At 48.7% G+C, this 27,894-nt stretch overlaps 1 protein-coding gene across 8 annotated transcripts in view; it reads left to right on the top strand.

The window, feature by feature from the left end:
• EFCAB6 (EF-hand calcium binding domain 6) overlaps positions 1-27,894 on the top strand; it is a 221,050-nt gene that overhangs the window by 178,729 nt on the left and 14,427 nt on the right. For all 8 annotated transcript variants that reach the window (XM_047742933.1, XM_047742934.1, XM_047742931.1 and 5 more), the window contains 3 exons: positions 1,471-1,666; positions 4,397-4,588; positions 25,469-25,696. In XM_047742933.1, coding sequence (XP_047598889.1) covers positions 1,471-1,666; positions 4,397-4,588; positions 25,469-25,696 — 616 coding nt within the window. The remainder of the gene's footprint in view (positions 1-1,470; positions 1,667-4,396; positions 4,589-25,468; positions 25,697-27,894) is intronic.

Here is a 27,894-nt window from a genome sequence, read left to right as displayed (position 1 = left end):
AACATAGTTAGGCTTGATACTTTTCTAAGTAACAACAAAAAGACTGTGGGATTTCTGTAGTCCACCTTTCAATAGGGGTGATCAACTTTTTTACAAATTGAAACCTTAATAAGAATCCAACGCTTGGTTGCTTGTTTCTTCTCAAAGACCTCTTGATGATAAACATCTCTGTTATTTGTAATTATATGTAGATTATTCGTTTCCAGATCCAAAATAGACTTTTCTAAATAATACTGCGATTAGCATATGCATTTGATTTTATTACTAAATTTTAATACCAAGTTGGCAATTTATCCTGCTGATGAAATAGAGTTGATTAGCCTTTTCCTCCATGTCTCCGTCATGTGAGCCAGCAACGCAGGGCCCATGGAAGGCCGCTCTGCAGCTGTGGGTTGGAAAAGCACAGCTCTTGGCTTGTTTTCTTTAGAAGCAGATATCTGAATCTCTAGAAACTTCTCTCTCCAGCTTACCAACATTCCACACTGTGCTTCTTTGATATACACTCTGCTCTCCTGACAGAAAGTTTGGGTATCAGTGTCAGAGTGACAGTGATCCCAGAGAGTTTAAGTGACAAAAATGGGAACTTTATTAAATAAAGTTAAACTTTATTTTGAATTATCTTACATCTTCAAATATGCTCTACGTTCTCATGAAACTTTGGGATTTTTCTCTCACAATATATTCTTCTAGACTTTAAAAGTATTTTCTTCCATGTCAGAGGTGAGGGCAGGAAGGATTCTCTGTTTCTACATGGCATGTCCTCACTAAGATGTGCCCTCAGACAGAATTTCTCCTTGAGAAAATACTAAGCTCTATAGGTTCTGGAAAACTATCTCTTGAGTGCTTTCGGCTTGACAGCCGAGTTCCTGTCTTGAAAAAGAATCTGGCATCTGTTTTCCTCAGTTCCTTTGTGCCTGTCCACGATCTTCGACGTATTCCCCTTCTTTTCACATCCCGCTGCCATTTCTCAGCCCAGCTCTCATGACCTGAGGTTGTGAGGATCATAGTCCTGAGCTCCCACGCCCCCAGCTTTGCTTCCAGACCGTCCCTGGCCCCACTGCCACGTGTATCTCCCCACATCACCTCCTGCAAGCGTCATGTCTCTGCTGAGGAACATTCGTTTGCCCCAGTCAGTGGATCAGGTGCCTTAGCCCGGCCTTCTCTTCCCATCTTCTGCTCCCCGAAGCCTGAGCCCTGTTGTCCAGCTTTCAAGTCTCAGAGCAGGACAGTCCATGGCCCCGGCAGCCCTCCCCTCTCTCCTTCACCCCACTCTGTTCTATGACAGTATCTGTGGGTGCCCATCTACCGTCATAGCCAACTGGCGGGCATGCACCCACGGGCCAGAGAACACTGTCTTCATGTAATTGACATTCTGCTCACTGTTCTGTTCTCAGCAGCTATTTAATGAAAGAATATGTGATAGGGCGTTTTTTGGTGATTAATGTGTTCTTTTCTTTCTTTTGGGACAAGTTGGGGAATCAGCTGGCATGACAACTCCTTCAATTACCTTGACTTCTTGAAAGCGGTGGAGAGCAGCAAGCCAACAAGGCCTCAGCCAAAAGAAAAAGAGGAGAACACGCCAGTCGATTTCTCGACACTGGACCCAGAGGAGATCGTCAAGAACATCCAGGAAGTTGTTGCCTCCTCCGACGTGGCTTTGTCAACGGTACGACAGACTCAAAGTACTTTTATTCTAGAAACTGAAGTTCCACTGCTCATGTCCATTCATGAAAAGTGGCTCTCAGCCCTCCCCTCCTTCTGGACCCCTGCGCCTCTCCTCAATCTCATGGGGCGTCAGAACTTGGAGGGGTCAGCTCAACAGCAGCTTGTGCATTTGAGCAAATGTGTATCCATGTTTGCTCTCCAGGAAGCTCCCACGAGTGCACCCAGCAGGTGCTCTCAGACATAGAGACGCTCAGGGTTTAGCGAGTGCTGTGTCTGGAAGGAGGGCAAGGGGTTCCAGGACAGGAGGGCAGAGGACACAGGGCTCAGGTAAAGAGGCCCAGCACATCCTGCGAGCACCGGGCCCATCACAGGAGGCAGCCTTGGAGGGCTGGCTGCGGCCCCGCTGTGGCACAAAGACTCATAGCAAAGGCCACCAGGAGCCATGGGAGGAGCAGGAAGGCACTCCCCCGAGTATAGTGACATTTTATAGCTAACATCTGTCAGACACTGTGGAGTGTGCCAAACCCTGGTGTGGGTGGGGATGATGCTGTGGCCCACGCTAGAGTCCTCGGAAGATAGAGCTTGGGCCATGCCCCTGGTGGGGTGTTGGTCCCCCCGACTGAGGCACACCTCAATTTCCCCTGCAGCAGTAGGAAGAAGAGAAAACGCCATCTGCAAAGGACAGGTTTTATAGTTGAATGAAACCATGAATCCAAAGCATCCTTTGTGATGTGGTACGGAGTCTTACAGTAGGCAGACTCACAGACCCTCTCCAAAACCTAGGACTGTGCCCGCTAAATCCCCCATGTGAAGAATCCTCTCAGCATAGGAGAGCCAGGTGGGCTCTGGAGGCCAGGCATAAGAGACTAGAGAACAGGGGAAAGGCAAGTGCTGGCCAGCCGGCCTGTGAAAGTTCTGGAATGTCAGTGAACTTGACCTTGACACTGGATAGCAGACATTTTTCACATCTAGGGAGTTCTCTATGAGGAGTTGAGATTTGTGTGTCTTATTTTATTCCAGATTTTTTAAAAACATGCTCCAGGCCAAGTAAATGCATTTGCAGGATGGCTTTGCCCCCTTCTGACTTAAAGGGGCACCACTAACATCTATCAGGCTGTTTCTCAAACTGAGGTCCATGGAACTTTTCGGGGGAAACCACGGTTCTCACAAGAAACACTCTTTAGGCAAGAGATGCTTTAAGCCACCGAGTGAGAGTCTCTGGCCAAGAGAGTGGCAGATGGCTTGGAGGGAGAGAGGGCATCGGGGGCAGAGTGGGAGGAATGGCAATGTCTGAGGACAGCCATTAGAGAGGACACCTGTCACATTTACACATTTACACAGCTCTGCGGATCACTGGAGACCTGTCTCAAATGCGTCTTTTTTCTGAAATGACACAACAATACTTTCTATTTCTAGAGAGTTTATCGACTTCTAAGCCTCTTCACTTCTGACGCTTCCACCCATCCTGTGGCTTGGCAGGCTGGGAGGACACGCGGGGAGGCCACGCAGACCCGGGGAAATGCAGGTCCCACAAACGCTCAGTTGACTCTACTCACGTCCATGATCCTTAATGGAGACCCACTGTGTGCCCGGTACATGGACAGGTGTGTAGGACAGAATGATATGAGTTATGGAGTCCCTCCTTTGTCTACCAGGGAAACTGAGCTCAGGGAGGTTAAGGTCTTCCCATAAGGAGTGGAGCTGGGTTCAAAGTCTACTTCCAAACCAGCGGTCCGAGGGTTTTCCATTTCCCACAGCTTTGTCCTATTGCCACAGGCAAAATGAGAACTTGAAGCTAGACGGTATTTTAAGGTTAATTTTGTTACACACATATCACCACCCCCGTGGGCTGATGGGATATGCCTAATTAGCCCTGAATGAGAATTAACCCCAAGGGAATTTGGGTTTGGGTCTGCAAGCACATTAAATTCTTACTTAAGAAAAAAAGATCTTAACCTACCACTTGATACAGATTTCCTAGTGCAATAAAAATGAATGATTTTGTTTCGACAGATGGGGGAAAAAAAAGTGCTTTCTTTTTATAGCACGTTTTTGCACTTTTTCAGCCTGACTACTGTACCGCTGGGTTGACTCTAGCCAACCGGCACTGGCACGTGACCCGGGGGCCTTCAGGGGAGGCGAGGCCACGTGGACACTGGCCCAGGGTGGGGAAAGGGCAGCAGCCTCCCTGTGCAAGCCTCAGAGTGGGAGAGGGGACAGGGTGGTCCCTTGACTCCTCCTTCTCGCCACCTCCAACATCACGCTCCACCTTGAGACCCCCGCCCCACACCCCGATGTGGTGGGATTGCACCTGAGCCCCCATTACAAGGGACATATGCTCCAGGAAGGTAGGATGTCGTGACAGGGAGAATTTGGGCATATGGTTTCCCTCTGGGAGCGTGTCTTCTCCTCTGTCAGACAGCCCTCCTTGGAGCTCAGGTGGCTTCCCCTGCGAAAAGGGGGTCAGGGTTCCTCCTCACCCCTCTGGCTCTCTGAATCCAAAGAGGAGCCAGCAAAGCGACTTGGCTCTGTGGTACGGAACTCTCACACCTGGCCTGTGCCTGACGTGCGCCTATCTCTCAATCATGGTGCATTTTATTAGTAAGGTAGAATTCACAGGGTACTTGAATACACTTGATTTCATTTGCATTCAGAAAAGCAATACTTAAGAAAAATATTTTTGAAATAGTCACTTGGCGGTAGCATCTGCTTTTCCTCTCTTTTTTTTAAGGCGTTTTCTGCATTGGATAAAGAGGACACTGGGTTTGTAAAAGCTTCGGATTTTGGACAAGTTCTTAAGGATTTCTGTTACAAACTAACAGACAACCAGTATCATTATTTTCTGAGAAAACTGAAAATTCATCTAACGCCCCTTATAAATTGGAAGTATTTTCTCCAGAACTTCAGCTCCTTCTTTGAAGAGGTAAGGAGGTCAGCAGCACGCAAGCATCTCTCTTTGAATGCGGACTAAAAGTAGTTTTTGCAAAATGGTTAATTGATGAAAATCACACCAGATAAATTGGCAGTCACCTCATGTGATTAGCTAATTCCAAATGAAAATTCAGTATAAATTCTACATAGAATGTGGGAAGGTAAATATGTATATTTTATTGAAAACTCTTTTCTTTTCTTAGGAGTTTGGGAGCTTGCTTTTGTCTGGTTGGGTTTCAGAATTCTTGAGAACCTTAGATCCCTAAAGATAATCTGGTGTCCAAAGAGGAGAAGTCCTCAGTATGTCAGGCCCTGAGCTGGAAATGAGGGAACTAGGACCCACTTGGGAGACATCTGTTGAGGACCCAACATATGTTGGGCCCTGGGACATGTACCAGCCAAGTCAGAGGTGGAGGAAACATGGAAGCAGTGGGCTTTAACAGAAGCACGCTCAGCACAGGAAAGATTGCTGGGGAAGTCAGGGAGGGCTTCCTGGAAGAGGGTGTGTGGCTGACTACAGGACTCTTGCTCCTCCCTGGGACTGCATTTCTGACTGCACAAATTGTTTATTCTGTGGCTGTTTCTTGATCTCTAAATGTGAATGGACCAACATCATTAGCAATAATCACAATCTAGTTTCAGCCAACACAGATTTCTTTGATCGCCATTCTGTACTGGGTGTCAACACACAAGTGCCACGGTCCCTGCCTACCCGGGCGGGGGGATGAAAATAAACATGGGAACAATCCAAAACTAATGCAGCAGTCAAATCACAGCACGCCTGTCCTCCAGCACATTGTAGTGTCCCCTTGGACACTACAATGTCCACTTAATGTCATTTCCAGTTGCACACTTTTATGTGTGTTGAACACCTAAGTACATAAAGCCTTGATCACTGATCTGGGACAAGTTCTTGAAAAGTAGATGACTAGAGCAAAGAGCGTGAACATGCTGGAGGTGTGAGGTTCGTTAGGATACTAGTAACAACAGGAATTGCTGTGTAAGAGTGCCTTCCGAGGGCCACTCTTCCTGGTGCTTTACGGATGTTAACCTGTTGGGTCCTTTGAGGCGCTACCCAGTGTGTGCTGTTAATATCCCTTTTTGTAGCGGGGGACCCTGTGGTTTGTGCCCAGTCACCCCGACAGGGGGCGGTAGAGCTGCTCAGGGAACAAGCCGGCCACTCCCGACTCCAGCCAGCCCCCTCAGTGCCGCGCCCTCTCCTGTGGGGGCTCTGACTTCTTTCTTCTTTGCTATTTAGACAGACATTCCTAACCAATAGAGTCTTGTTTTATTTTTTTGTTTACTATCTTGTGTTCGAGTCATGTTTTGCTTTTTTGTGTACTATCTTGTGTTCGAGATGTTCCCATGTTATTCCACTGGCTTCCGTTCATGCCCTTACCGGCTGCTATAAAATCAGCCCATGAAATGAATATATTCTGTCAGGGGGACACGCCCCATTCAGTTTCCCCTCCTGCTAATGACCGCGTAGGTTTGCAGTCCACTCCATGACAAGCCACGCACCAGCCAGCCCTCTGTGTCTGTGTCCTTGTGACTCTTGGGAGTTACCCTGCGTGGGATCGGGTCAGGAGTGGGGAGGTTACAGGGACCGTCTCTGTGGCTTTACATCCCGCACGCTCCCGCCAGCCTCGCGTGAGAGCTCCTAACGCGCCAGCGCCCCGGTAATCCGTGCTATTGTCAGACGTCTTCATGTCTGCCCTTCTGAGTATTAGGAAGGCTGGACATTTTGTTGTGATGAGCCATTCAGATTTTGCTGTCTGTCTGTGAAAGGGTTTCCAGTCCTTTGTTGGTATGAGGGTGGCAAATACCTCCTTCTGGCCCGTGACTTGTCTTTTCTCTCTGTTTACGGTGACCCTCACTGTTTTCAATGATTATACTCCTTCTCCTGACTTAAGCAGAAATACATATGCATTTGGAACATACAGGAAAGTGTAAAGCAGGCAGGGCCCTAAACCCCAGCGTGATGTTGTGTTGGCAGAGAACAGCCCCGCTGTGCACATGCCAGTGCACGCGCCGGTCCCCCAGGGTCTCACCCAGTAGGGGGTGGGATCCTGGGGACCTGGATGGGCCCTGGAAGTCAGGCTCCCATATGGCCTCCTCCCCCAGTGGTGGACACCAGGCAGCTTCAACTCCAGAGCTGACCTCCTTTCAGTGCGCCACACTGCCCTGGACATCTTTTTTTCTCCCTTTTTAATGCATTTCTCCCCAATTCTTTTATTGTGGCAAAATACTCTTAACATAAAGTTTACCATCTTAAGTCATTTTTAAGCGCACAGTTCAGGGGTATTAGGATCCATTCTCACCGCTGTGTGACCACCAACACCATCCTCCTCCATCTTGCAAAACAAACTGTAGGCACTAACTCACTCCCCGTAACCCCTCCGCCCCAGACCCTGGTGACCACTGTTCTACTTTCTGTGATTTTGACTGCTCATGTAAGTGAAAGCACACAGTGTTTCTCTTTCTGTGGCTGGTTTATTTCACTCAGCCTCATGCCCTCAAGGTTCACACGTGTTGTAGCACGTGTCTGAATTTCCTTCCCTTCTAAGTCTGAATACCATTTCATGGTGGGGCACACCATGTTTTGCTTCTCCATTCATCTGTCACTGGATCCTGGCTTTGCTTCCTCATTCCAGCTGTTATGTATAACACTGTGGTGGACACAGGTGTGCAAACGTACTGTATTCTTTTACACATTGGAGAGAGCACTGGCTACGTAAAACAATGGATCTTGCTTTTTTTCTCCTTCACATTAAATCACACCATGTCACTGAGAGGTCTTCCAAACGTGGGTTCAAAGGTCTGTGTAGCTTTCCATCAATTCCCTGATTTTTAAGTGTTTAGACTTTTATCCAGCTTTTGCCATTATAAGTCACTCTGCCGTGAACACTCTACATGTACAGCCATTGCTGCATTTTGGATTCTTTCCTAAAGAAAAGAATCCAAAGAAATAAAATAACTGAAGTCAAGAGATAAGAATGATACTTTCACTGATCTTGAAAAGAGTCCCGTATGTTTTTAAATAATTTTTTTTCTATTGGGTCGAATCATATGAAACCATTTTTGGAGCCATAAATGACTGAATACTGATAGTTTCCTGTGGTTTAAGCTACTATTTGTAGAAGTCGCTTATGTCAATTTTACTTGATTTGGAATATCCCAGTAATTTTGAAGGAGAGAATTAAAGTCATCCCCAGGGACAACCACTGTTAACATTTTGGTATATTTACTTCTGATCCTGTTTTCTAGACGCGAATTTTTGGGGGTGGGATCAAGGACAGGGCGTATATGCCACTGATTTGGGGGTGGTTGGAGATTTTCTCAAGTCTTAAAAGACTCTTTCTTAAACAATCATTTTGTATTTGTATCAAAGTCGTATATCCCCCCACGGAGAGGAAATTGAACAATGACAAAAGCAGTAAAAGGAGAGATCCTTGGATCAACTCTTCGCAGCCCAGCTCTGCCCCTCGGAGAGTGGCCACTGTAACTTGTTTCCATTGTATACCTTCTTTTTAAAAACATTTTTACTTAAATTCAACTCATTAACATACAGTGTATTATTAGTTTCGGAGGTAGAGGTCGGTGATTCGTCCATTATATACAACAGCCAGAGCCCCTTATATCACATGCCCTCCTCCATGCCCATCCCCCAATACCCCGTTCCCCCACCCCCTCCCCTCCAGCAGCCCTCGGTTTGTTTCCTATGATTGAGTCTCTTATGGTTTGTTTCCCTCTGCTTTTGTCTTATTTTATTTTTTCCCTCCCTTCCCCTAGGATCCTCTGTTTTAACAATTTCTTTAATTCCACATGTGAGTGAGAAACGTGATGAATGCTTTCTTCGATTAACTTATTTCTCTTAGCATGATACCCTCTAGTTCCATCCACATCATTGCAAATGGCAAGGTTTCATCCTTTCTGATGGCTGAGTGGTGGTACTCCATTGTATACATACACGACATCTTCTGTACCCCTTCATCTGTCGGTGCACATCTGGGCTCTTCCCGCAGTCTGGCTACTGTGGACGTTGCTGCTCTAAACACCGGGGTGCAGGTGCCCCTTCGGATCATTGCCTTTGTATCTTTGGGGTAGGTATCTAGTTTCTAGTAGTGCCATTGCTGGGCTGTAGGGTAGCTCCATGTTGAACTTTTGGAGGAACCTCCATGCTATTTTCCAGAGTGGCTGCTTCCTCTTAGCTCCTGGTCACCCTTCGATTTCTTAGACAAGCCTGAGCGTTGTTTGCAGACTGTGGGTAGGAGAGGCGAGGTCTCACTCTCTCACCCCACCTCCCCTCCAGACCCCCCTGCAGGGTCTGTCCTGCTCTTCACTTCCGGTGCTGAGCTTGGCATCTTCCTCTTCATTGATTTTTCTCTAGAACGTGGATTGCCTTTGATGTGTGCCATCCCACATGTGGATTCGCCCACTCCTCCATCCACCAGCGTTTCCCGTGGGCCAGCACTGACCTGGTTCTGCGTCAGCAGGGAACCAAACTGACACGGGCCCTGCCATCCAGGCACTTGCATTCTCGTTGTGGGGGGGTGCAGTGGTGAGGACAAGAAATGAGAAGCGTATCCTATGTCAGATGCCAGTACATACTGCCAAGAGAAAACCAGGACAGAAGGAGGGCGTATCTGAAAAGGCTGGAACCAAGAGCCAGAGGTGGTGAGGGAGGGAGCAGGTGACCTCTAGGGGATGGTGTCAGGGGGCACAGCTAGTCTAAGGCCTCGGCAGGAGGGTGTCCCATAAGCTTGAGGTGTGGCTGCCCTGGGCCTAAGAGAAGGAAATGCCATCAGGGACGGCTGGGGCAGGCGGCCTTGTCGCTTGGGGACGTTGTAAAGACTGTATTGCCTTTGACTCTGAGTGACAGACAGAAGCAAGGGCTTGGAGGAGCATCAGACCTGACTTACACGTTAGAAGAGTCACCATAGCAGCCATATGGAGAAGGGACCGTGGGGACAGGGGCCAGAGCAGGGAGGCAGCTCCTGCTGGCGTGGCTCCATTCTAGATCCATCTGGAAAGTGGACAGATGGGCTTTACTGATCCACTACGAGAGAATGAGAGTCAGGAACGGCCCCAGCTTTGTGTCTTCTAGAGGGAGGAAAGAGGGAGTGGGGGTTGTGCTGGGACAGCGTCGTACTCGTGGATGGGTCCAGTCTCCTAGCGCTGGCCCTGCAGGTGCCTCTAGTGTTCGGCCTTCTCACATGGCTGGCGTGCCTCTGGTGAGCCCTTCCAAGTGGGAGCCAAACCCTTCTAGCAACGTACTGCCTGACCACCTAGGGTCCTCACCACAGCCTAGGGGCCAGGGGCCAGCCCGCCCTCCAGCCGAGGAGGCAGTGCTCCAGCCTCAGCAAGGCCACGGCCATCCACCCTTGAGGGTCATCGTGAGCACCTCTGCCCGCTCTAGAACTACCCGACCGAGGGCAGAGCTTCAAATGTCGCCTACCTGCTTCCCTCGCGTCTCCTGATTTCCTTCACAGGGTCTCCTTCACCCCTGGAAGTGCTTTTCTTGGGGTGAGGTTTTTGGATTAATTGCAATGTGAGTGATGAGAGGAAAGATGCTTAGGTACAGAAGTGAGCACACTGGGCCGGAAGGGGCTGGGACTGGGGACACTCATAGCACCGCCGGAGCCACCTTCTGGCCCTCCTTCTGCTCCTCCTGGCTTGATGAAGAAGCTTCTACTTGGGTACAGGTATGCTGGCCCGGAGGACAGGCATCAAGGGCTTTTAAGCTGAAAGCATGAAGGCACAGGGTGTGGGGCGGCAATGTGGGGCACCCAGAGGCCACTGGAGTCAGGGCAGGCCACATGGGGGTTTGCCTTCTTCCTGTTTCTCTGTGGATGACTGGGGAGGCATGGCAGGGGCAGACCCCGACCCCTAACCTGTGTTCATGGCTCCAGAGTTCAGTCCCTTCGAGATCGTTGAGACTTATGAGCAAGGACGTGAGTCAGCTTGGTTGAAGTGGCTGGAATGGGGAGGAGAACGCAGCGGAGTTGAGCCCGTCTTTATCGTGATGATTTCTGAAGTTTAATCCTGGGCTGGTGTTTTTAATAGAAGGGAAAGAAGTAACAAATAATGGTGATAGTTAATGCATCCCCCCAAGCTCATGAAATATGGTACCAGTCATCCTTTCCCTCTAGGGGACGCACAGGAGGCAAGTAATTAAAAGGAGATCACCAAAATGTAATTAAGACAGCCGGCACCGCTCCCTGCAAAGCGGGTTCACTGTGAATAATCCCTCCCCAAACCCAATCCATTCTTGGAAAAGGAACAACTGGAATTGTAGTTAACACGTTCCGTAAGGCCTGGAGTAGATTGAAAGTATGCAGAGACTAGAGATGACAATTTTACACCTACTCACAATCCGTTTTTTCTGTCGGATACCCTGCTCAATCTGTCCTCCAAAACTTGTATTGATCTCCCGTCTCATATGCCTGTCACACATGACATGTGAAAATCATGTGAGCGCTTCTCAGAACAGATGCTGCCTTAACTTCAAATCCTGGGATGCGGCGAGGGGTCCCCTCCTTGCTCCTGTGGCTGCTTCAAAGAAGCATGGCTCAGAGTACGGGTCAGGGGCCTGGGGCCAGGGCCGGTCAACACCCCTGGCCCAAGCTCGGGCCCCGGGGCGCCACACCATTCTCGTGCCCCACACTTGGCTTTGAGAGCCACGCTCGGGATTTCCTGTGGGCTCAGAGGCTGGGGAGCTGGGGGAAGAAAGGGGACCCATCAGGAATTTGCCTCCTCGCTCCTGCCAGATGAGAAACATGAACCTGGGTGGCATCAAAGAAGGGGAACAGAGCATGGAAACCAAAATCCTACCCAGTGACTTCGTGAAAAAGAAGACAAAGGACAATTCCTGAATGACAACGTTCGTACCTTTCCCACAAGACACCCACAAACCAGGTGAAAACATTACCTGAATTTCCCTCCTCAGCAAATACCTCTTTTTCACTTCTGGGAAAAACAGTTTACATCCAAAATGCTGTGTGCAAAATAGAGCGGATCACCTTGTTTTTCAAGAATCCTTTCTGCTTAACATTTCTTTTAAGTCTGAAAGTGCACTTTCAGTATCTCCATGAATATCAAAATACCGCTCAGAGCAGAAATAGAATTTTTAAAAGACATACTAGAAACCCATACAAAATCTCTCTACTTTATTACCATGGAAATAATGGAATTTTTTTTAACAAAACGCATACTTATTTAAGGAGGAGAAATTATTTTGTCACATCGTAGTGTGCAGAGAGCCAATGAGCTCTTCCCTTACTTTATGTTTATAATATATGGTCCTTAAAGTCATGCAGGGAGATGTTAAATAATCGGAAGATGGGTGTTTCCGGGGGAGAATGTAAGATTGTAGTTTTTAACTGCAGAAGGAACCGTAAAGCACATCCAAATGTTTGTCCTCTTTTATGAATGTTGTATCTATGTCAGTTCCCAACAGTGTTACTTTGATTCATCTTTCTTTTTATTATAAATATAATGGTGTCCATGTATTTTTAATGAGTGGATAAAGAATGGGGCGCTCCCTTTTCAGGAAGGAGCTCTACGATTGTTAGGGATGAGTTCAGTAAACTATTAAGATTATTATTTCTGTTACTTTACTCTTGCTCCTGATAGCAAGAAAGGCTAAGTCCTCTCGATAGTGTTTCAGGGATTTTTAAATGTTTCCTCTAAATTTCACTCGCTCTCCACTTGCTAACCAACATTTACTACCTGTTGTCTTAGAGACCATTGATGTGGCAGGTTGTGAAGGGGAAGCTCAGGTCAATTTGGACACCGGGGGTGGCCTTGGTGACTGGCCAGGGGGAGGGGCTGTTGGCCTCACTGTGCCTCAGCTGAAGGAAGAGGAATGTTATCACACATAACCTTGAATATCACTGGCACCTCATGGGAACCAGGCAGACCAGACCCACCCACCTCCCCTCTCTGGGCCTTTGAGTTTGGGGAGCTGGCTCCCCTACCGGTGGAGAACACTGGTACCTTGGCCCAAGCAAGTGCCTCTTTCTTCTGAACATTGGCATCTGCACCAGTCCTAGCGCTGACCTGGTATTTGCACTAATACAGACAGCCCACTTAAAGCCAACTGTAGTGATAAAAGCCACAGACCAAAAATAACATTGTCCCAGGAGATGAAAAATTAGGTGTACAACCTGCTAAGCTTGATTACCACTTAGCATATGCAGAGTCACTCTTTCAAGGTTAAAAACTCCCAGATCTGCATCTGTTACACTTCCTCCCCCGACACATCCTGGGCGGCACCTGAGTCTGGAGGCGCCTCGGGGAAGGACCAGGGGCTGGGTGCCTTCTTCCCTAACAGCTGCCAGGTAGGACACTGCTGGAAGCAGGATAGGCATGGCCCCCAAAGGGAGCGTGGCCTGGTTTCTGATGCCCCTGGCAGAAATGTGAAGGGGGCCATGCCAGACTGGCTTCCACCTGGTGGGCGGGTGTGTGGTGTCACATTGCCCCCCCTTCTCCATCTGAGGGACCCCTTTTCAAACAACTGTTTCAGGCAGACCATAAAGTGATCGTGTCCAGTCAGTGAGGTTTGGAAGAAATCACAATTCTGAATTTCTAGTAAAGTAGTTACTATGAATTTGAGTGAATAGACTTTTCTCGAACCCAAACATCCTGTGCTTCTGGCAGGCAGGGCTGGGTGTGGTCCACCTCCCTGTCCCAGCTCCTCCAATGCTCCAGCCTGGGACTGTCACTCAGCCTGGTGTTCTCAAAAGCACTTCCACAAGCATGTCCTCTCCAATCTGAGTTGGCATCCTTTCCTAATTCCCAGTCCCAGGGGGACGCTACCTAGATGTTCCAAATAAATGGACTGAGGCCTGGCCAGTGCAGGCAGGCCCCATCCATTTGTCCCTCCAGAGTCACAACAGACTCTGCTGTTTTGGCATCAATTAAGGACCCGAGTTGAGCTGTACCATTGATTGTACAAGGTCATGACCATAACAGGAAGCCTGGAGACAACCCAATAAGTCATTGTCCCAAATAAGTCTTGCAGAGAAAATCCAAAATACAAATGGTGGTCATATCTTGGTTATTGTCCTATGCCTAGGTGTCTAACTTGTCTGTGAGCTCTCCATGTTCTGGCTTTAGATGCCCCATTCCATTGAAAGAATCTTAACTTGCAACGTTCAGCAAATGTGGATAAGAATGTGTGCCAGGCGCTGGGCCCACCCTGGGGCAGGGGCGGGGGCGGGTGCTGGGCAGGCCATACAAACATACAGCTCCCTGGGAGTAACTCCTACTCCAGCAGAAATGTCTGTGACCACTGGCATGCAATCTAGAATGTTCCATCTCTTGCCTTTTAATGAGGACTGAATTTGGATGGTCTATTCTGAGAGATTAAGACGAAGGAGTAAGTCGCACACACCCCCAGCCCCTCCCCTCCCCCGCCCCCGATGGTGCGCACACTGGAGCCAGGCGCTGGCTCTAAGCCCCTGTGTACATTAACTCGGCCAACCTCCTAACAGCCTTTGAAGGTGTGGGTTCTACATTATCCATATTTTGTGGTTGAGCAAACAGAGGTCCAGTCCCAGCAGGCCGGGGCTCTCGGAGGCCTACGTGGCTGATGGGAGCCATCCTCACGTCTGCTCCGTGGGGCTGTTACTTGAATTAAGTGCATCAGTGCAGAAAGAGCTTTGCATGGTCCCAAAAAGAGCAAACCCGAAATGTTTGCGTTCTTTATTTTTTTTAATCCTCTCTTACTTCAGTGAGTGTGTGTTTAATGTTTAATGTTTAGTAATGATGTGATTATATGGTGTGGAATTTATTTGAGTGGAAGAATTTATTTTAATAGTTTCATAAATGACTTCAGCCATGAGTTTATTGAATCATTAAAGGGTCGAAGGGGTGGCTCAAATGTTTGCTTTATTTCTCTGCATTTTATGGCAATTTCACGCTACCGAAGGGTTTGTGAATTGGGCATTTGCAAAAGCATCCGGACAGATCCTTCATGAGCTGTGTGATGGAAGTGAGCTTGGAACCAGAGGAAGAGGAGAATTTGCTCTGCATCATCAGGGCCAAGAGGAGTGCAGGCAGTATGGATGAGCTTGAGCCTAGTCTGGGGGTCGGGAGATGGGGTTTCCGGGGCGTGGGGACCTTGTGTGCAGGGACCCAGGAGGGGAAAACCTCTCCCTGTGGGCATGACTGGCATGGCTTGGGTGGGAGTGAGGCCAGATGAGGGAGGGCCCTGGGAGGCAGGCCCAGGGCAGCTCTCCCCTCTGCTTGCTTCCTCAGCCGTCTCCAAAAACTTCTGCTCCTCCAGGGCCGGAAATCTGTCTGCCATCCCCTGCTCTGTTCCCGGGGTCTGAGCCAGTGCCTGATACACAGTAGGTAGGCCCTCATCACATGTATGAGTCGTCACCTCTCTACTGTCAGTAGGGGCTTGGATTCTCACACATGGAGTAGGGGACTGGAGTCAGGATAAGGTGGGAAGAGCATAGCTTTGCCATCAGTCCATCTTAAGCTCCATCGTCAGCTTGCAGGAGAGTAGCCTGGGGACCAACTGCAGCTGCGTCCTGACCTCTCAAAGCCCAGCCCTGCAAACTAAGAGCTCATCTTGGTTGTACCTTTCCAAGGGAAGGATCTTTGGTTGGACCCTTGTGCATTGCCCAGAAAGAATTCTTGCACGGAGAGACCTCAGGTCCAGGCCGTGGTCATGCCCCCAGGAAACCTGGATTCTGCCTGGAATTCTAGCATCACTGCCCCACTTCTGCAAACAGCTTACTGGGCTATCGGCACCAATCCCCTGATGGCACAGCTCTTGGGACCTCCTAATAGACACGAATGCACTGTCGGGGGTGTGCAGGGGGCTCTCGGTGGGGCGGTGAGGGTCTGTACCCTTGCGCTGGCACACAGAGCTTCTCCTTTATTTTCGTCTGGATTTTTTAATGTCCTATCCTTTTTGGTTTTTGGTTTTTGGTTTTTGGTTTTTTGACAGGCAGTTTTGCTGCTGTTGTTATTTTTAACATTCATTTATTCACTGTAAATACAAATGGAGATACGGTACAATTAATTTCTTTGCTAATCAAAATATTTGATCAAATGAAACAATTTTTCAATTCTTAGAAGGTAATTATCATGTTCTTGAAAAGGAAGTGGAGGAGTTCTTTACTGAGTATTTTTAATTAGGAGTTTTGCTACCTGCTGTGTTCTTACTCTGTGTGAAGTTTTAGGATTTTTTTTTTCTCCTGTAAGAAATGATAGAAAAACTATATAATTTCCCCCAAGTATTCAGAACAAAACTTAGTGGAAGAATCATGTGATCTGATTAACTATTTTTAACCTTCATAATAGTTACATGAATATACCGATGTGTTTCTAATCTGACAGCTGAAATGGACTCGCCAAACCATGCTGGCTGGCCTTTCACTCCCAGCCACATGACTGCCACCTTGGCCACCGACACAAGGAGGGTCACAAAGTTCCCAAGCAAAGTGCCCACTGTCAGTGAACACCAACAGCCAGAAAACCATCAGCGCCAAACAGCTTCCTTCTTTTCTCTGTACTCTGAGCTCACCCCTTTTTCTCTCTTGCTAACTAGACATTCAGAACTGTATTGGTCAGTTACGCCAGGTAACAAACAACCCCAAAACCTCCATGACAATGAGCACATATTCCATTTTTGCATCTGTAGGGTGGCGGATCCAGGGCGGCCCAGCTCAGGGGACCTGACTGGGACATCTCTGCTGTGTTCTCGCCTCCTGCTCAGACCAGAGCTGTGCCCAGGTCCTGTTCTCGAGGCAGTCCCCACCCCCGCCCCCACATGCAGGAGGGTTTGCCCCCTCATGCAAGAACTTTTTATATTCTTTGTTCCTGTTATACTTGCTAACCTTCCCTTGCCCAAAGCAAGTCACATGGCTGAATCCAAAGCCATATTCCCAGCTTCTTCAGTCTGAGGAACCCCAGAGTCACACGGCAAAGTACATGGACACAGGGAGAATGGAAGCGATCGAGCCTTGAATGCAGTATTCCACAGGAAACAATGGACACGTACCTCCGTTTCCTACCCTACTGGATTATTTGACACTTCAATCCACCTCTTCCTTGTTGTGTTCTCTCTTCCCGTTATCTAGAAAAGTTGTTTGGGATATGACTTAATGGCAAATTGATTTCATAGTCAGCCATGGTCGTGGCTGGTAAGAACTTGACAGGATGCTAGAAGCCTCTTTTCTGGAATCCTTCCCTTTTCCAGCTGTTGGAAGAAGAGTACGATAGACAGCATGTGAGCTAACAACCTCCCAGGTTCAGTGAATCCTTCCGGAGCACAGCCTGCCTGCAGCTGGCTCTTGTGGCTGGTGTAACCCTCTCCTCGGGGGCTCCTCCCTCCCTCGCTCCCCTTGGTGTGGTCAGGTGTGAGTTAGGTCAGCAAGCTTCTCACTTGGAGCTTCCCCCACCACCACAATGTGAGTTTCCTGCAGCAGAGACAGGCCCATCCACCTTTGTCTCAAACAGGTTGGTACAGTGCCTTCCTGAAATGGATGGTGCAGTCCCTGATTATACCTGCCTTCTGGATGATTCTTACGAGGCAGTTCTCTTCCACTACTGAGGCTATCACTGCTTTACAGATGCAGGACCTACACCCAGAGAAACAAAGCGACTTGCTTGAAGGCACCAGCCCCAGGAGGCCGGAGCAGGGCTGTGGCTCAGCCATGCTGAATCGGAGCCTGGGGCAGCTGGTCAGGAGACCAGGACTCTGTGGAGTGCCCACGGTGTTGCTGGGCTCCTGCCCAGGCTCGTGGGGTGTGTGACCACATCTCAGACCCGGCTTCCACCTCCCTGGCAGGTGGCTTAACCAGAAAGCCTCCGTGATGACTCACGGTAGAAACAGTATTAACCAGGAGCTGGAACTCAAACCCGGGTCTGTCGGACTCAGGCAGAAATGTCTGGAATCACAGCCCCCAGGAGCAGCAGCAGCAAGAATGGCTTCCCACGTGTGCCAGGTGTGGGGCCAGCGTGCACGTATCATTTTGTTGAAATCGCAGCCTCATCTTTTGAGGTGGTTTTGTTTTTATCCCTGCTTTATCCCTGGGAGGAAAATGAGGCAGAGACGGGTGTTATGTCTTGCTCAAGGTCACAGGAAGAAGGCAGAGCTCAACTCCATTTGGCTCCGGCTAACCCCAAAGCCCTCGGTTGTTGGGAGACTGTCCTCGCCCTCCAGGCCCAATGCCCTCGGCCTGACCAGTGTGGCCCCCATCCCCTGCGCTCCCTCTAGTTTGGTGAGCCTGGATTAATGGGGCCACTGCCTCCAGCTGTGGTCCAGCCTGAGCCACGCAGGTGGACCCCTTCTTCTTGTGCTGGTGGGAGGCACCCAGAGATGGCAGGTCTGGCCTGACCAGGGAGGATGGGACATGGTATGGGGATCCCAGCACTGTGCCTACAGGGCTCTCCCTGGCTCTTAAGCTGCCTGCGCTGGGAGAAACCCCAGTCAGAGCCACAGACAGCATCAAAGACCTCAGGCTGCAAGAGGAAGAGGAGCCCTGGAGCTGGGCGGAAGGCACACGCTCCAGATGAGTTCTGCACAGACCCATGCTTGCCACTGTCTGACCACTCCCCACCCCAGACCACCTCCCTCTAACCGCCCCCCACCCAAGCTGCCTCCATCTGACCACACCCCACCCAGGCCACCTCTCTCTGACCTGCGCTCAGATCTCCTCCCTCTGACCTCTACCCAGACCATCTCCCTCTGACCTCTACCCACCCAGGCCGCCTCCCTCTGACCACCCCCAACCTAGGCCACCTCCCTCTGACCTCCACGCAGACCTCCTCCCTCTGACCCCCACCCACAAAGAGCAGCCTCTTGGGTAGATTCCATGCAATGGCAGGACTTAGAACCACAGGTGTACATTGTAAAACTCGGACTTGCTTTTTACTAAATGAGATCTATGGACACGTTGAAACTGAAGAGCACTTCATGTTACTCATAGGCTCTTTGATGATTATATACTTCCCATATTGGGACATGGTTTCTTTTCTATATTTTGCCAACATTATAAAATCACAAAGGAGACAAGGAATTTTCTTCTTGGCCGGGGTGGTCCATGTTTCCCTGCAACATCAAGAGGGACAGTAGTTTTGGTAAAACCAGGCTCCATGAATGCCCTTGAGTAGATGAGAGAAAATTCCTTCAAAACAGAAATTCTCCAGCCGGGTCAAACCTATGGTGTATAAGATTCCACTTCTTTTTGTTTGTTTGTTTTAAGTACCCAGAACAGCCCAGTGTGTATACAGGTGTTAGATGAGAGGGTGCAGGCCCCACGGCTCCTGTTCCCGACAACGGTGTGGACGAAGGTGGGTGCACGACACCTGATCCCTTCCCTGTGGATCTCCACATCCCCGCTATCATTCCGATCCCAATGGTGCCTTTTATGGAAAGCCTAGTTAGTAGCGGAAAGTGACATTTACATCGGAAGATCGTGGTGTCCTTTCTGATTAGGAGAAACATTCCTTCTAGTTATAGAAAAAGCACCATTTTCCCGCATTCAGATATAACGATCACATGAGACGTGCCCGGGACACAAAAGCGCAGACCCAGAGCCATCTGTTCTTCCCTGGTGTCTTCAGTCACTCAGAGCGAGGCTGGCGGTGGCTGAGCAGCTTTGTTCAAAAGCAGGATGAGAACCAGAACAGGGGCGCCTGACCGATTCCGCCCCTGTGTGCCCTGATGGAAGAGCCAGGAGGCTCTGCCCTTGCAAGGCCAGGGAGGCAGGGAGTGCTCTGGGCGGCATGGTGTGAAGTGGGGGCGGCCCCGTCCGCAGGGTCAGCAGCGCACCCTGGTCACCGAGGTGATGGCCGTGGTGGCTCAGGGAGCAGGGGAGCGGCGATCTCTGTTTATTCTTTGTAGCATTTTTGTCGTGCCTAAGTTTTCTGCAGTGAGAACACAGTAATTACTTTTGCAGGAGGCCAAAGGCGATTTCTAAGTGGTAGCAAAACCCCCTTCGTGAGAGGATTCGGTGTGTCTGGACAGGAAGTTGTGTCACCTCTGTTCTCATTGGCAAGTGCCCGTATGTGTGTGTGGCCCCTGGCCTCCCACCCTCCTGGCCCAGGAGAGGATGAGGGCACCTCGGGCTGCCACTCAGGGCCTGTGGGAAGAGCTGACTCTGCAGGCCAGCAGCCTTGAACATGGCCTTGAATATGGCCTCGGGCTCTGGGTTTTCAGCTGACTTACACCGGCACTTCCTTGGCCTCCCAGCTCAGTCGTCCTCTCCTCGGGGAGACCAGCTGTGTCCACGGCATGGTGCACCCTTCTAGGAGCACACAACCTGCTTAGAATCCGCTTTCAGGTGAGCTTGGCCCTGGTCTCTCCCTCCCTCCCGGAGACTCCCCCCGGGTAGAGACCTTATTAAGGATTACTTCGTACCTCTGCCTCCCCAGTATTAAGACGAGCGCCTGGCACATACAAGACATCCCACGAGTATTTGTGAAAGACTCAGGACAGTACTCATGGGTGTGCACTGAGCATTCATTCTCTGCGAGGGCAGCGTGCGTGTCACGTGTGCCCAGCACACGTGCTCCCCGCCCCTCGGGGCTCTGGGAGTCAGATAATAGCAGGGGTCCGACTCACGGCCCAGGCTGTCCCATTGAGCAGGATTCCCCACCAGGCTGTCCTCAGCATCACTCACCAGACTCTCCCAAGCCCCAGACCCCAGGACCCCTGACCCTCCCAGCTTGGGAGCTCCAGTTATCCTCCTGACTTTGCTGCCCTTCCCTCTCCACCCAGAGAACAAGCATTAATACTTGTGTGTATGTGCACACACGTGTGTATGTACAATCATTTGGACCATTTTTTGGATCCTTTTCCACTTAGTACATCACAAAAATTTTATATTATTAAATTATTCCTTGAAAGATTCTAAATAACTACACTGTAATCCATCCTATAGAACTATCAAATCTTGGGGCACATGGGCGGCTCAGTCTGTTAAATGCCTGACTCTTGATTTCGGCTCAGATCATGATCTCAGGGTCGTGAGACCAAGTCCCACATTGGGCTCCGCGCTCAGCACGGCATCTGCTCGCGATTCTTCCTCCCTCTCCCTCTGCCCTTCCCCCAACTGGCGCTTGCACGCTGTCTCTCAAATACATAAATAAAATCTTAAAAAAAGAAATCTCATATCTTATTTAACTGTTTCCCTACTATCAGGCATCCAAACTGTTGCCAATTTTGTAAAATCTTGTTAATTTTGTAAATAATTCTGTAATGATTGTAGTTCCATGAGCTCACCTTGTTTATTTCCCAAGGTACTGGAAGGACTGTCTCCCTTGGCCAAGGTGGAAACCTAGGAGGACCGTGGTTTAAAGTGGGTGGGTCAGGACAGAAGAAAGAATTTTCCTTTCTGAAACTTGGATGTTCTTTGGTCACTCTGAGCCAGAGCTGTCTTGGAGTCAGCCGCACCGTCCATACTGCTCTAGTGGTATCATCGCTTGGCCGCAGTCAGAGGCTATTTCTCGTCCACTGACAATCTAAGCAGGTGGCCGCTGATTTCCTTGCATGTTTCTAGACCAAGCTACACTCTTCTGATTGTATCAAGTTCATAGCATATTAATATCTGGCAGATCAAAAACTTCATTGCTAGCCTTTCCCAAGAATTTCGTGACAATTCTCCTATATTTATTCTCCATACCAGCTTTAGTGTCTATATGTGTGATGGTTCTCCCAAATATCCACTGAGATTTTTATTAAGATTTTATTAACTTTATTTATAATTTGAGATCTTTTGAAATGGCATCTTCCTATCTGGGATCACAGGACACGTCCCTTTGTATTCCAACCTGCTCTGACAGCCCCTCCGTAGAATGTACGCAGCCGTCTCTGTGTAGGTCTTGTGCTTTCATATGAAATTTATCCCAGAGTATTCAAGAGCTTGTTAACCAACACAGATGTGGGTTGGTTTCACGATACAACTTCTAAGGAGTCATTATTGCCCAAAAAATGGTATTGCTGTTTTGTACTTTTGGCTTTATCCCAGCCCCTTTCCTCACTGTCTGGACATTTTCTAGTTGTACGATCACATCCACAAATAACAGTGAATCTCGTTTGTCAACATTCATTCGGTTTATTTCATCTTCTTGTCTTATTTCGGAAGCTAGAGCCTCTAAAAACATGAATAGTAGAACTGACAGTTGAGCGTGCCTATCTTGTTTTGGACTTCAGTGCTTTAATATGTTACTCATTTACTATGTTTGAAGACGATGTCTGGCTAATGCTCTCAATTAGGGAAAGAGTATTACACACAAGATCTTCATTTCATCTCTGTGTGGTGCAGAAATGGCTACACCGTTTCTAACAGGATTAGTTGCTGGATTTTGTTAAATGCCTTTTGCCATCTGTCGATATGTGACCTCATATAAGGAATTGAAAGGTCTGCTAATTCTTGGAGGATTCTTATACTTGGGATAAACCCTAGTTGATTTTTGATTTAAAAATAATGGTGCTAAGTATTCCTAATGGTCTTTTTAAAAATGTTTTAATCTCTTCATCTTAGTGCTTGTAAACTAGGTAAGTTTATATTTTTTGTTTCAAGTGTTTATCATATTTTGGTGTTAGGGAAATGTATATAATGAGTTGGGACACCATATATTCCTTTCTGTGTTCTAGAATTATTTGACTAATGTAAAAATTATTGCTTAAAAGTGAGATACAGCTTGCCCTTAAAATCAGCTAGGTTTGGCACCTTTTTAATAATAGATGATAGATCTTTTAATAGCTTTTTCAGTTTCTTTTATGGTTACCTGTCTATTCAGGCCTTTCTAATATACAAGTTAAATTTAGTAATGTCTCTTTTGCTTAAAAATGAACCAGTTTCCAAAAAAAAAAAAAAATGATCCAGTGTCCTCTGGAGTTGAAACCATATTAACCCAGGTTGCATAATCTACTTAGAATTCTTCTACATCTATTGGTAGAATGAGAGGATTTCCGATTTGTTTTTTGTGTTAAAACTTCCAAAGAGCACTCACATAAACCGTGTCATGTCAGCCCTTCCTTATTCCTTTGTATCGATGAGGAAACCAAGGGGAAAGGGGGCTAGGGGCTTGCATGGGGCCACACAATGTGTTAGAGGCAGAGTCTAGCCTCAGACCCAGGACTCCCGCATCCTGTGCCAGACTTGTCCACCTGTGTTCTTCCCAGCTGGGGGCCCATCCTTCTCAGGGCGCAAAGGAGCACCAAGTGTCAGGTCAGACTTCGAGCACAACTCTCCTTCTGGAGGAGGCTCCTTTGCACTCTGAATATCAACACCCCATGGAGTATTTAGGGAAACAGCACTGTGCTTAGCTACGGGAGGTGAGCTGTAACTGTCTGGAAATGTATCACATCCACCAGTAAGGTCAGTCTCGTTTTCTAGAATGGGAAAAGAAAAGCATTCACTTGCTTTGAATGGCTCCAGGTGGATGTCTTTAAAAGCATCTGTTTACCTTTCAGTGGTTGAAGATGACACAGGCTGGGGTCCGAGTGTGGTGTCATGTTTTTGAGGGTATTTTCAGAATCATTCTGTTTGATGCAGCTTCATAAAGTAACATTATGCTCTGTCATGAAGGAGAGTAACACAGAATACATATATTGCTGAAAATGAGACATGACCAAGTTTTCTTTTCATTTATATTCAATTAGCCAGCATGTAGTACATCATTAGTTTCAGATGTAGTGTTCAATAATTTATCAGTTGTGTGTAATGCCCGGTGCTCATCACATCACTTGCCCTCCTTACTGCCCATCCCCCAGGTACCCCATCCCCCCACCCCTCACCCCATCCCCAGCAAACCCTCAGTTTGTTTCCCAGAGTTAAGAATCTCTCATGCTTTGTCTCCCGCTCTGATTTCTTCCCATTCGGTTTCCCCTCCCTCCCACTGTGATCCTCTGTGCTGTTTCTTATGTTCCACATGAGTGAAACCATGTGAGAATTGTCTTTCTCTGAGACTATTTCATTCAGCCTAATCCCCTCCACTTCCATCCACACCAATGTAAATGGTAAATATTCAATCCTTTCTGACGGCTGAGTAATAATCGTTTGTGTACATGGGCCACATCTTTATCCATTCATCTGTTGAAAGGCATCTTGTCTCCATCTATAGTTTGCCTGTTGTGGACATTGCTGCTATGAACATTGGGGTGCATGTGCCCCTTCGGATCACTACATTTGTATCTTTGGGGTAAATACCCAGTAGTGCGATTGTTGGGTCATAGGGTAGCTCTATTTTCAATTTTTTGAGGAACCTCCATACTGTTTTCCAGAGTGGCTGCACCAGCTTGTGTTCCCACCAACAGTGTAGGAGGGTTCCCCTTTCTCTGCATTCTCACCAACACCTGTCGTTTCCTGACTTGTTAATTTTAGCCATTGTGACTGGTGTGAGGTGGTATCTCACTGTGGTTCTGATTTGTAGTTCCCTGATGACAAGTGATGTTGAACATTTTTTCACGAGACACAATCCAGTTTTAATACTAGTTGGGGGGATTAAACATGAAAATCTTGTGAAGGTCTTAGCACAGTGCTACGCATCACAAAAGCTGTTACCGCTAACAGTCACGACAGGTTTTGATGGAGGAAATTCGGCAGATTTCAGAATTCACCCTCGTCGGGAGACAGCTGTCATGCATTGTCACCCACGCATTCTCACAGAGCCCAGTGTCCCCTCCCATCCCACAGCCTCACCCCTTCCTCAAACTTCAGGAGCTGAACCGCTGAGACAGCAAATGCAGGTCTGGTTTGGGGGTCCTTTTTCTGCTTGCAGCAAGGAGGTGGATGTCAGGGCTATTTCCCTGTCCACTCCCCCGACCCCTGTCCCCTCACGGAAGGCTCAGGACACCGCTGCCCTTTAAGCCCCAGTTGCCCAAGTCTGGCTTCATCGCAAGCTCAGTCTGCCCTCCTGACTGGCCCCAGGCTGAACACAGAATGATGTTGGGTCTTAGCATCTGCTGGTGATCACTAAGTAACTTCCTCGTCTGCTATTCCTGCTGTCCCGCCTGTCCACCATAGTGGTCATCAGCACACGTAGAACGTGGTCTGCGGTCCTCCCCAGGCTCCTCTCTGCTCACCTTGCCTGGCGCTTTCACCAGCACATAGCCTATACATCCAGTAAGAAGCTCCTTCTCTCCCCACCCCCTGTTTCCCCATAGCCTGTTCCTCCTCCCTCCAGAAAGCGGCCCCTGAGCCCAGGCCATGGCTCGCCCCGCCTCCAGGCTCCCAGGCACCATGGACAGCGCCATGAGGCCCTGACATTCGGCCTCTAGACTGCCCGGGAGAGCTTTGGAATGCCTGGGACTCAACATACCTGCTCCACTACCCTGCTCAGCCTCCAAGCCCACAGATTCTGCTGAAATCCCTGTGGGCCTCGAAGTTTTAGGCTTAAGGGAACCCTTAGCCAGCAGTGGTGCTACAGCATCACGTCATAGTAAGGGCCCTCAGAAACTGCCTTTCCAATTCTAACCGCTGGGAGTGTAAATTCTCTGCACTGATGTCCAGAAATAAGAGCGGTCTGGATCCACGTTTACTCCCTTAACTCAGAGCGGACACTCGCTGTGTGTTTGTGAAGTGAACCAAAGGACAGAGCAAATGAGTGGATGCAGGAGAACAAAGGCCCGACCTCTCAGGGGCCGCCTCCACATGACCTCCCCCTGCACGGTGGCCCTGACTTGTGGCTCCCTCTCCAAGGCCAGGGAGCCTAGGCTTCCCTTTCAGCCAAGTCTGAACCTCTGGTTGGATCCTCTCTGAGACCTGCCTCTGGGTGGCACTTTTCCTCACAGAGCCGGGGCTCCCCTGGGACCTGCGATGAGCGGTGGGCCCGGAGCCACGAGATGACTTATTATTTTTTATAAGGATCAATCTTCCTTTTTTTTTTTTTTTTTGCCTAGAATGCTGCTGAGTGGGCTGAGAAAATGCCCAAAGGCCCGCCGTCTACGTGTCCCAAGGAAATGGCAAACCAGGAGCTGCTGGCTCGGCTGCACAAGGCGGTGGGCTCCCACTGCCACGCCATTGCTCAGGAGTTTGAGAACTTCGACACCATGAAAACGAACACTGCCTCCAGGGATGAATTCAGGGCCATTTGCTCCCGCCACGTCCAGATTCTGACAGATGAGCAAGTAAGAAATGCATTTGGTTCATTGTCCTACGTGGTGGTGTGTGAGCACATCAGGCCAGAGTTTAGGGCTATTCTCTATCTTGAAAATGCTGGAAGGTTTTGGGTGGTAGTGTTGTTATTGTTTTGTTTTCAGTCTCACTGAAGACTCACAGGAGCCTTCTGTTTGTGTAACAAGCATGAATTGCACCTTTTCAATCAGGGCACATATAAAATCAAGTTTTTAAAATCAAATTAAACTGGGCTCCAGTGACCACGCTCCCTCTTCCTTCCTGGGTAATCGCTGGGCTTGTCACCCAAAGATGCAGCCGGTCTCTCCCCACACCTGAATGGGGCAGCGTAGAGCCTGGGAGTTGCTCTGGGCCTCCCGCCAACCCCCGTTCCCTCTCCCCAGCCTCCCCCTGGCTCCATTGCCAGTGTTTCCAGAAGCTCTGGGGGTACCACTGTGGCCATGCTGGTGACCTGTCCACCCCACAGGCTGGATACAGGCCACCCTCTTTGAAGGCCTCCTGCCCATCACAGAAGAGATTCTCAGCAGTTTCTTCCTCAAAAACTGAATGGTGCTCTTTTTAGCTCTGACAACCTGTTGCACTGGCTTTTCTGCCCTCCATGATGACCTTCCAAAGCCAAGACCGCCTCCCAGCAGGACAGAATCCTGAGGGCCTGCCTTGCTTGCTGACTTCAGTCTGTAATATCCCTACATGTCAGCGCCCAGGGCTTGTTCCTCACTGGGGCCCAAATGCCAAAAAGAGCCCAGCACAGAGCAGGTGCTCAGCAAGTCCTAGTGAATGGATGGTGTCGTGGGTTCAGTGTCCACATTCTCCAATGCCACGGTCCAGTGGCCAAACAGCTGGGATGACACAGAGCACCAGGGATCCAAGCACGGAAGCAGAATTCCCTCCCCAGCAGACACTGCACTGCTCCGAGCGCTCACCCTCGTCCCGTCCCGGAGAATAGCTCAGGTGGAAGCTGAAATCCGAAATACTTCCGGAAGCAGCCCCACCCCCGTCCTTCCTCTGACTCTGCTTCGGCTCAGCCTGGGTTCCTGGGTGGAAAGGTCACTCTCGGCTCCCAGGTTGGGTCACTCCATGATGAGGCCTCATTTTCTCAGGGTTTCAGGATTAAGGGCTATAAGTATTCATACAGCCGACCCCCTCCCCACTCAGGCCTCTGAACTCGCCACCCCACAGAAGGAATTCATTCATGATGAGTAATATGAACATCAGATTTCACTTTCCTAAAATCCCACTTTTTTAAAGCATTATGATCATTTTTGTTAACAAATGGAAGTGCTTTCCCCCCCAACCGTTCAGTCCCAGAGATCATCAAAGCTGAGCGAGATCGCTATTTGCAAATACTTCTCTCCATTACCATAAATGGATAGAAACCTTTAAAATTAATCCAGTTGCCTTTATTATTCTATGGGGCCAACTAACAAAGGTTTGGCTAATAAAGATTTTTCATTTCATCTAAATGAGCAAAATTTTACTCTAATTATCGATGTAAATTAATGGCATGCTGGCATATCCGGTGTGTATGACAGAATTGGATTTGAATTGTCACTAAGAAAGCTTCCACCATCCCCAGCACATCCAGCTCCCCACCTCTCCAGCAAAATCAAGCACTTATTTTTAAATGCTGTCTCTAAAAATATGCAGACACATCTCAAATATAGACTGCATCATCGAGGCATCAAAGTCTGGCGCAAGTACCATGGTTTAAGTTGGGGAACGATTAGCAAAAATTGTGCTCTATTTGGGAAGGATGCTTCTGGATACAGGCTGGCAAACAGGAAGCCAAAGCCATAGAGATGCACGTTTTCTCCTTGTGTGAGTCATGTACCAGGACCTTCTTGGGTGGATGGTACCGTGTCTGTACGGGAGACACAGAAGTAATTTGGCACCCCTAAATTGTCTGGACCTCACTTGCCATTATTCAGAAGGGCTCCCTGAAGACGCTGGGACCCTTCCAGCCATGTTAACCAGCATCCTAGTAGAGATCTCCTGTCTTGGTTTATTGCCGTATAAAAACTAGCTCATCAAAAAAAAAAAAAAAAAAACAAAAAAAAAAAACATCATGAAGCTGAGATGTCAGCTTTCTTGACTTACAGAGCTCTGAAAGCAGGGGAAGAGCCACATCTTTTGAAACCTTTTGGTGTAATTAACCTTTCAGCAAAGGAGAGCGACTTTCGGAGCAGGTGGA

The sequence above is a fragment of the Lutra lutra genome, chromosome 8, assembly GCF_902655055.1.
Source record: "Lutra lutra chromosome 8, mLutLut1.2, whole genome shotgun sequence".
NCBI classification, from domain to species: Eukaryota; Metazoa; Chordata; class Mammalia; order Carnivora; family Mustelidae; genus Lutra; species Lutra lutra.
Note: the sequence above shows the minus strand (reverse complement) of the source record. Positions and strands in the feature narration are given on the sequence as shown.